We start from the raw sequence: 10,688 nt of genomic DNA, 5'->3' as shown, positions 1-10,688 counted from the left end.
CCCCAGGTCTAAACAGTTCTTGGCAAATGGAGTCAACAGATGCGGTGCATTGAGGCTATCTGCCGTCTGGGACATGCTGCCACTGTTAAATGTCATCGAGTTGTAGACAGCTCACAGTGACTCTCATCAATCCATTGTATTGGTGAGCTTCCTCTCTGGCCTGTCCAGGGAAACCCCAACCTGCAGCTGCGTCTCCCGCCCACCATCTTGGCTTCAAGAATTCTCCCCAGAACAAGTCCACTTTGCTGTGGTATGGTGGCTCCGCTGCACCAACCTCAGAGGGCGGGCCGGTGCCCACCGTCCATCTCAGGTGAGGGAATCCGTGGGTTCCGGTGGTGGGAACCTTATGGAGCTGCGGTGGTGGTGCAGGCTCAGCAGCAGGGGGCTGGGGGCCGTGGGACTCACCATTCCTCCCTGGGAATCCTTGATCTCCTGATATTGAGCCTCGATCTGCATTGAAGACCAGATATCAGGTGTTTAACTGTTTAGTTATCAATAAACAGAGGTCTGTAGAAGGCTGTGGTGGCCCTCCTCCATGTGGTCTGTGCTCCTGCCGCTCGCCACGCTGTCTCCGCCTCTGCCGTCATCTTTGACTCCTCCTCTGTCAGCTTCTTGTGGGACTCACAGCTGGGTTAGGTGCATCACCCACTCTTTTTCCCTCTTCACATGACCATTTTCTTTCTGTGTCCGTCTCTAGGCTTTCTTATTTGATAAGGAGACCACTTGTATTGGATCAAACCATTTGCTTTTCCGGCTTGTGGAGATCCATGTGTGTCAGAGTAGAATAGTGCTCCCGAAGGTTTTCAAGGACTGATTTTCTGGAAATAGATTGTCCAGCACTTTTTTTCACAAGGGCCCCTTAGTAGACTCAGACCTCCAACTTTTTGGTTAGCAATTGAGTGCTTTAACCATTTGTACTGCAGAGGGATTTATTATAATAAAGACCCGTCCTAATCCAGAATAGGGAGCCCTGGTGGCCTAGTGGTAAGACGCTGTACTCATTCCCAAAGGCACGTAGTTCAAATCTGTGGGGCCAGGATGGGCAGTTTCCTCCTGTGAGATTTACTGCCTCTTGACAACCCACACTGGAGGGTCAGCTGAGTGGGTTTTGACTCTGAGGCACAAAACAGCAGTTCAGAATGACTTAAACCTAATTTAACTAATTCTACCTGCAAATCCCCTGTTTTCCTATGACGTTCACATTCTGAGGTTCCAAGTGGGTCTGAATTTTGGTGGGACACTGTCCATCGTAGTCAGTAACTTTCCTGCCATTATTTCTTACATGTTTTTGGTCAGTCCTGAAATGGGAGGCTCTATACCCTGAGGCTCTTCAGGAAATCCCAGAGAAACCTTATTTCCCAAGCAAAATTACACATATTTCAGGAGGAAAAATTTCAGTAGACCATTGGGGTGGAGATAGGCTGTCTGGCTAAGGACATTCAGTGTTTGTGCAGACTTTGTTGAAATTCTCTGGACACAGGATGTTTTAGATGAGAGATCTTGACTGCCTGAGCAACAAGACTCATCTCTGTGGGTAGGAGCGAGGGTCCTGGGTGTCATAGAACAGCAGAAAGGCCAACAACTGCTGCTTCTGGTTACCCTGTTTTGTGGACAAAGGCTGTTGTGTATTTATTTAGCTTTGGGTGCAGGTTACGCTGGCACTCGTGTGAGGATCCTGTATGTTGGAAGGAGAGGGAGCCATATGGGTAAAGGGGACATCGATGAGCAATCCCTGAATGGATAGCCTCGTGTTCTAGCTGAGGCCCCGCTGACATGAGTAGTTTTTGACCTATGAAGCTTCACCTATGGGTTTTGGGCCCTTCCTGATATAGAAGAGTTGTTCATGTGTTGACACCTGATTGGTAATCTGGTCTTTAGGGTTTATTTTCTGGAGTAACCCCACACCGGCAAATATTTCCTACATTAGTGCCACCTAATCCTCAGATCCTGGATAACTTTTCCTTGTTTCACTAATGTCCTTTATAAATACAGAAGGCTCTATTCCGAATCACACATTTCATTTAGTATCATGTTTCTTTCATCCTCTCTAGTCTGGAAAATTCCCAAGTCTTTCACTGACTTTTAACTTTGTCATTTTTGAATGTGACAAGCTGTTGATTTTGCAGAATGGCCTCTGTCTGGTGTTCGCTGTGGGGATGGTACACCGATGAAGGCTGTGTTCCTCCTCATCTTACCTGTCAGAATTAGATGCCCACTGTTTAATGGGGCCAGTCACTGGAGAAGCCTCTTGAGCTCTTTTGTTTGCCTTTTACCCTCTGTGCCTGTTCTCACCTAGGGCTGTTAAGCATTTCTTATTCATAGTGGCCCACTGTCAGGTGTCTGAGGCTGTAAATCTTAAAGGGAAGAAACTGCCTGTCTTTCTTCCAAGGAGTAGCTGGTGGATCCCAACCATTGACCTTATGGTTAGTGCAACATGCTAGGCATTACGCCATCCCTTAATCCCACAGATGAGAAACTAAAAGAAACTCCATGACCAGTGCACCCTCCCTGTCACTTATGTGGTTGGTTAGTCGCCACCTGGTGGTAGTTTTCATGCCATTCTGGGCTCCTGGTGGCCCCTGTAAAGCCAGGAGATTATACTAGCAGAGATTGTGCTGATAAGAAAGGGGCCTTCAGGATACGCCATGGGTGGGTGACCAGCACACCAAGGCCCTCCTTGCCTCCCAGGGATTGGGTGATGGGAGGCACCTGTTTACAAACATTTATGTCTATATCTACCTACCTCACTGCCTACCAGACATCTTGCATATTTAATTTCTTTTATCTCTTGAAAGCCAGGAGTTCCCTGATATACTTCAAGTTAATTCCACTCACGAGATTTTTTTTCTGGTTCTTTCTTGATATCTCTGACAGTGTCAATACTATTTCCTATCTCTACCTTCACACATTGTCTAATGTTAATGCCCATCTTGTCCCCCGTGGACTTTAATACCTATATTGACAGAGTTCTTACCATGGACACCCTATCCAGTTTAAACTCTCATTCCCATACCCACTTGTTCTGCCTGGGAACCCTTATTTCACTTTGCTTGACTCAACTTGCCCTTGCTAGGTGCCCCCTCTGTGCCTAGGCCTCTTCTCTATGGAGGGCTCTTGTCCCTGTGCTGGGCTGCTGCACTCCTCCTTCATCCACATTGGACTATCCTACCTTGAGCCACTGCCACTTCACTGGTGCCTTTTACCTGTATCCAAACATTTTGCCTAGTTTCCCCTATTTTATTTAGGGCTCAGTTTTTCAGGAACTGAAGAGCCTATCACTTGAATGACCATTCTAGGGATGGACTGTGCTGTCATTTCTAAGTCTTATTTATCTGTTTATGCTGGGAGATAGATATATACATATGTATTGTAGGAATACATGTGTATTATGGGAATCCATGGACATAGCTACAAAAAGAAATATAAATAGTGATTCAGTACAGAGGTGGTGTTTGGTTTTGTGGATGGTGCAGGGAGCAGGAAAGGCAGCAGAGACCGCTGGGTGAGGGATGACTTGTCCGCCTGAAAGGGGCAGCTCACAACCTGTGGAGAGGGTGGAAAGGGGGTGAAGGTCACCTGGAAAGGCACTAATCTCAGCTGTCTCCTCTGCTAGATGTCCAGGGTACTGCAGAAGGACGCAGAGCAGGAGTCACAGATGAGAGCAGAAATCCAGGATATGAAGCAAGAGCTCTCCACCGTCAACATGATGGACGAATTTGCCAGATACGCCAGACTGGAAAGAAAGATCAACAAAATGACTGATAAACTCAAAACTCACGGTACCAGTAGTCCTTGCCATGTTGTTTCCTAAGAGTTGCCTAGTAGAGATGTCTACTTAAAGTTCCTAGAATAGATGCTTTTGGGTAGTCTAAATAGTAATAGAAACATTTACTTTGTTTAGAAAAAAACTTCTTCATATTTGATTGTGAACCTTTGCTTTTTAAGTAAAGAAACATCTCGGATCTACTTACATTTTCTTCAAAGTCAACTTCTTTCAAATTCAGCACTTTTCTTAGAAAAGCTCCTCCTGGGAAATCTAGTGGATTCTGAAAGACTTTTGTTGTCTTCTCCTAGTAATGTTACAGGAACCATTTATCCAAGCATAAACTTGCGGATGGGAATCTGTTTGTTCATATTTATATTTTTTGTTGTACTAGCGATCTCCCGTGGCAGAGATTATAGATAATTTTATTTTTTTAAGAAATTTTTTATTTTAATTGTGATTTTTATCAAAAGTTTACAGAAAAGTTAGATTTTCATTCATTCATTCGTTGTTGCACATTTTACCTCATCTCCCTCCTTTTCCCCTCCCCCCATCCACTTTAAGAAAAAATTATTCATTCACTATTGGACAGTTGCCTCCCTTCCTCCACTACCTCTAGTACTCTTTGCAATGTACCTCTTATTCTGGACTGCTGTCAGACATATAATGCATAATCATATATTCCTTTTAAACAGATCTTTCCTTTCATAGATCATTTAGGGGAGCATCTGTGTGCTAAGACACCCTAGTGGTAGGTTGCAGGAGAGAACTACACCACATCTGGTCACGTAGAGAGGTGCCTCCTCCTGGCAGGGTGGTGTACTCTGTGGACTGAGATGCTAGGCTAGAAAAGATTCAGTAGTGGTAAGGGACTAGTGCCTTGTGCAAGCAATCTCTGATTTAGATGAATAACGTAGTTTTCAACATGAAAGCTATTCAGAGCTTATCATCTGAGTGTGATGCTGTTTTCTTAAATAATGGTGCAGTGGGGATTGTGGGTAACTTAATGTATTCTTCAGATTTTATTTTTATCTGAGGGAAAGCTTATCTGTAAACCATATTGATTTTTCATTCAGTCATGTTTATACATTTTGCTTTATTACACTGTTACTACAATTTCATTTGATCGTAGGCATTTATAGAACATTAATTGTAAAAGATTAATTAGAATGATCAGTATTTTGTATATTGCCTTTCTGTGGGTGACTTTTAAAAAGTATTTTTCTTAAATGTATTGAGAAGGTGTTATCTTTATAGTAAATATATTATTAACAGAAAATGGTATTCTGTGTCTTTAAATATTTTTTTCCTTTTTTTCTGACGAAAGTAATGATTCCTTTCTGGTTTTCCTTTCAGTGAAAGCACGGACAGCTCAATTAGCCAAAATAAAATGGGTGATAAGTGTTGCTTTCTATGTGTTGCAGGTAAGTGAGCTGTTGTGTCACCTGGGATCTTTAAATTGAAATGTTCTGTCCCACAGAATTGACAGCTGGCATTCAGGCTTCTTCTGTTTGAGCTGTAGTCATGTGGGCCTTCCCGCTTGCAATGCTGAACATGGCAAATATAGAAAATGGAGACGGAGATCCTTTTAATGATAGCTGTTAGTTTGGGGTTTTTAGCAAAGGAACTCTGAAATGACTTCTCAGGAGATCTCACATATGGTTTTCTGTACTGTTTAAGGCATGAAGTGAGAGAATATTGCAACATTGGCTTTTTCTAAGATGACGAATCCTTTTGGCTGTTACTTGCTATCTGGTATGCTTAAACAGCAAGCATATATTCATGACTGCCTACCCTCCTAGAAGGCAATTTGTGATTTCCTTAAAAATTACTTAACAGCTTTCTCAAATGAGGTTTGCTTTTTATTTAATGTTTAGTTCACTTCTGTGGCTTTCTAGGATGCATTTTGGTAGCTACCTGGGTGTTGTGTCAAGTGACCCATGAGTTTTGGTACCAATGTGATCTCGTGTTCACTGTGAAGAAAAAAACACAAGCAGCCTCTTCAAAAGCCAAGGTTGTTTCGGAATATTTAAGAAACTAGATTTGAGGTGAAGTCTGGCAGCCTAGTGGTAAGAAGGTGCCCTGCAATCCCTGAGGTCCATGCTTCAAGTCCACGAGATGCTCTGCTGGAGAAGGAGGAACAATCTCCTGAACCAGTCAGATCTGATTTGATGGTACACGCACACAAAATAAAAAAAAAAAAAAAAAGAAAAAAGACAAACTAGATTTGAGATAACATCAGCTTGGTGAGTGATATAGTTTACCAAGATTGAGGAATTAAATCAGATGTTCTCTTTTTGGTCTCCTGATTTGGGACATACATTTAAAGGCCTGAAGGAACAGAAGACAATGGAGTAAATTGTTGCTAGGGAAGGAAGGGAAAAACCTCCCATTGTTTCTCTTCATCTTATGAATTTAGATTGTTTTTGTTATGTGCTGTTTAGTCGCTTGCGACGCATAGCGACACACCAATTAACACACATGTGGATATGAGACTTAACTATTTCCAAAGATGGTAGATGCAATAGAGTTTTCCTACTGTTCAATGAGAAAGTACTCCTTATGTTATATGAAACCTTTCTTGTCAGATACTTAAATAGTGTGTATGTATTGTTGTTAAGTGCCGTCAAGCTGTAGACGACTCATAGTGACCCTGTGAACAAAAGACTTGAATACTTGTATAACTTTCATTGTTATTCCACGTTCATAGAGTTTCTGGAGGCAAGCTCTTTTGGAAGTGGATGCCACTCCTGCTTCCAAGCTTGTTTTAATTGGGAAGCTCCACCAAACACTGTCCGCCATGGGTAACCTTTATTGTATTTGACACATCATTGTCACAATGTTTAGCGTCACAGCAACCACGAGTTTGTGCAGCAAATGGACAGACCAGTGCTATACCACTGAGAAGAATGTTTGACCAAAAACAATTAAACCAGGCCTGTGGACCAAAGATTAAAATCACCCACCTTTGGCTTGGTAGCATAACTTCTACCCACTAGGCCAACAGAGCTCTTTCTATGTTGTTGTTGTTGTTGTTGTTGTTAAGTGCTGTCAAGCTGTAGACAACTCATAGCGACCCTATGAACAAAAGACCTGAACACTTGTATAACTTCAATTTAACCAGTCTTCAATTAGATGCCGTTTTCAGTGTTACAGCATTGGAAATTAGTAGCTATATAAGCTATTGGCAGGCAGGTTGAATTGATAGGTCTTGAAGCCCTTAATTAGGAGTTTCTTTAATTCATTTTAGCATTTCCCTATCTTTCTGTAGTTTTCTGTTTCCTGACTTCAGAATGTTCACACTCACCAGCAGTATCTTTTTCAGGCTGCACTGATGATCTCACTTATTTGGAAGTATTACTCCGTGCCTGTGGCTGTGGTGCCGAGTAAGTGGATAACTCCGCTAGATCGCCTTGTAGCATTTCCTACTAGAGTAGCAGGTAAGAGTTTTCTGGAAAATCTAATGGCAGACATTGAATAGACTCATGAAGTGGTGGGTGGTAGAAGTTAGAGCAAGTTGACAAAAATCATCATCCGCTTACAACCAGGAGAAGATAAAGTAGATGAATGGGACCTTCTAAGACTCAAATCCCTATACACATCCAAAAACTTCCCCAACAGGGTAAAAAGGGAAGCCACTGACTGGGAAAAAGTATTTGGTAATAACATATCAGATAAGAGATTATATCCAGAATTTATAAAATACTTGAGCACCACAACAAGATAAAGGTAAGTAATCCAGTAAGAAAAATGGGCAAAGGATATGAACAGACACTTCACTGAAGACGACATTCAGATGACTGATAAGCACTTGAAAAAAATGTTCACAATTCCTAGCTCTTAAGAGAGATACAAATTAAAACAACTATGAGATATCATCTCACCCCAGTCAGACTAGCAAAATTTAACAGAACAGCAAGAAACAAATGCTGGCGAGGTTGTGGAGAAACTGGAACCCTTATTCACTGTTGGTGGGAGTGTAAAATGGTGCAACCCCTGTGGAAGGCAGTATGGCACTTTCTCAAAAAGTTGCAAATAGAGATACCATTTGACCCAGCAATTGCACTACTGGGAATATACCCCAAAGAGACCATAATTGACATCCAAGCAGATATATGCACACCCCTGGTTATTGCGACTTTGTTCACAATATCAAGGAGTTGGAAACAACCTAAGTGCCCAGCAACAAACGAATGGCTAGAGAAGCTGTGGTATATTCACACAATGGAATACTACGCTGCATTGAAAAACAAGGAACTCCTGCAATATTACTTAAAATGGGTGATTCTGGAGGACATTATGCTGAGTGAAGTATCTCAGTCACAAAAGGACAAATACTGCATGGTGCTACTGTTGTAAAACAGGACTGACATCGGGGTTGGGGAGAGACTGAGAAAGATGGGTTCAATAATGTATACTGCATTGAAACAGATGAGGGAGAAAACGGTTTAAAAGGGATATGTGATTAGGTATTTTTGTCATGACAGGAGTCTAGAGTGAAGGCTGCATGGTGGAGTGGACCTGGGGGAGGGCTTGTAAAACAATGAAAGAATTTGTCTTTTACTTTTCCAAGAGGGTAGTTAGTGTCCTATGGGGAAGGCTTGGGAGGGGAGAAAAGTACAACAATGGATGAATGGAAATCCAAAGTCTGTAAATTTTTACTAAAATTAATAATAAATTTAAATTAAAAAAATCATCGTCTGTACTCTTTAAAGAGAACAGAGTCTTTGTACATCATCCTTGCATAAGCCTTGGAGTGAAAAAGTAGAGGCTAGAGAAATTACTTGTGCAGGGTCACTGAATGTGTTAGGGGGCAGAGCTAGAATTCAAACCCTAGTCTTCTGGAATCCATGCCCAGTATTTGGTGCCAGATATCCCATTCTCTCTGCTTCCCAAATCCTCTGGCATCTTTTCATTTTTATTATTGTTCATTTCTCTGTACCAAGTAATTGTTTTCTTTTTAAAAGGTCATTTAAAATAAAAAATGTTAAAAATAGTGTGTGTCATTATAGGGTGATTAGAAATTCTGGATTTTTTTTTTTAAATTTTTATTGTATTTTTACGTGTACCGTCAAATCAGATCTGACTGGTACAGGAGGAGATTGCCCCCACCTTTTCCAGCAGACCATCTGTGGATTGCAGTGCAGCATCTTGCCACTGGGCCACCAGAGCTCCCTTTGGAATTTTTTTTTAAATTGAGATTTTAGTCAAAGTTTATAGAGAACTTGGATTTCCATTCGTTGCTGCATATTTTCCTCCCTGCCCCCATCCCTCCCAGTTTGCTTTTTTCTTTGGAAAAAAAATTCTTTCATTATTATACAGTCTCCTCCCCTAGTCCACTTTACTATGCAGCTCCTATTCTGAATTCTTGTCATGACAATAATACCTAATCATATATTCTTTTTATATAGTGAAACTTTGTTTTAAAAAATCCCAACTACTCAATAACTCCAACAGCCATGAATGGTCCTTCTTAATGATGTGGTATATTTTACCAGTCTTTCCCCAACCCCCACCCCCGGCCTTTTTATTAAGAATGCAAAGACTGTTACGGTCATCTAGTTCATATAATTTTACACTTCTTTTCATCGTCTAATGTAAGCGTTGCCTGTATTATAAACTTCTTTGTAGGAGATTTTGTTTTCCACAGTTACAGAGTTGATTAGGTGAGTAACAGGTTATAACTCTGGTGGGAAGCATGAGAACATAATCTAATGACTTCTTCTAAGACATGCTCTGGAGCTGGCTTTCCTCTCCCTCTGTCTGTGGTTCTGAGCCCTGCCCCACACTCATGCACATGTTACAGAGTTCTTTTCTGCCGTTTATGCACCCCTAACACACGTACTCTGCTAGTAAGCCGAGGTCAGATGCTCAGTTCTGGTCCTCTAAAGTGGCAGATCTAGTTCAGCTCTGTCTTATGTCAATCTCTGGTTCTCTGAAACCTTTATATTTTAAATGACCTTTGAAAAAAGAAAAGGATTAACTGGTACAAAGAAATGAACAATAATAAAGATGTAAAGATGCCACAGAATTTGGGAAGCAGAGGGAATGGGATATTTGGCACCAAGTACTGGGCTGGTGCAACTTAAGGTGCTGAGCTGGTCTCACTTTCTTACTAAATCTCACACAGGAATGACTGGCCTACTGACCTAAAGGATGCGCAGCACATGTACTCTCTGTGTCTTTTCCCTCCATGATGTTAGGTGGATTCTCAATTTTTTCCCCTGAACTTGCTCAATTTAGGTCTACCAGGATGGCAAAACTGACCAGTCCTTTTGCTTATGAAAACACATTTTTATTTGCATATTACTAGCCAAATGGTATGTGGAAGGAGTCATTGGAGAAGCTCAATATCAGCAATCAAAATTAGGCCAGGGCAGCATATGGAACAGACTATCAGTTACTTGTGCAAGTTCAAATAAAGGCCGAAGAAAATTAAAACAAGTCCATGAGGGTCCAAAGAAGATCTTCAGTCTGTGCCATATAAATGTCAAAATCCTCTAAAGAATGGGTTTAAAACATTGAACACCAGTGATTGAAGACCAGATGAGTTGTGGGATGAAGAGAAAAAAAAGTCATTACAAAGAGGAGAAAGAAAAAAACTGAAGTAGATGGTCAGAAGATATTCTGAAAATTACACTAGAATGTTGAGAAGTCAAAGCAAAGGGAAAACATGCTTAAGTAGAAGAGCTAAAAGAAGATTTCAGAGGGCAGCCCGAGAAGACAAAGCAAAGTATTATAATGGAATGTACAGAGAGCTGAATTGAAGAATAAAAAGGGGAGAATTCCCTCTGAATTTCTCAAGCTGAGAGAACTGAAAAGTAAATTCTAGGGTTGAATTACAATCTTGAAGGATACTATGGACAGTATGTTGAATGATCAAGATGGAACAATGAATGGATATTTTTTTAAGTGAACTGGGTGG

General features: G+C 41.3%; 1 protein-coding gene across 1 annotated transcript in view; it reads left to right on the top strand.

Annotated features, from left to right (window-relative positions):
- The window catches only part of WRB (tryptophan rich basic protein), a 36,869-nt gene that overhangs the window by 17,594 nt on the left and 8,587 nt on the right, over nt 1-10,688 (top strand). The window contains exons 2-4 of the mRNA XM_006886712.1: nt 3,614-3,779; nt 5,120-5,187; nt 7,089-7,203. Of these exons, the coding sequence (XP_006886774.1) occupies nt 3,614-3,779; nt 5,120-5,187; nt 7,089-7,203 (349 nt within the window). The remainder of the gene's footprint in view (nt 1-3,613; nt 3,780-5,119; nt 5,188-7,088; nt 7,204-10,688) is intronic.

Source organism: Elephantulus edwardii, unplaced genomic scaffold, assembly GCF_000299155.1.
Source record: "Elephantulus edwardii isolate Elephantulus edwardi_28Jun2011 unplaced genomic scaffold, EleEdw1.0 scaffold00051, whole genome shotgun sequence".
NCBI classification, from domain to species: domain Eukaryota; kingdom Metazoa; phylum Chordata; class Mammalia; order Macroscelidea; family Macroscelididae; genus Elephantulus; species Elephantulus edwardii.
Note: the sequence above shows the minus strand (reverse complement) of the source record. Positions and strands in the feature narration are given on the sequence as shown.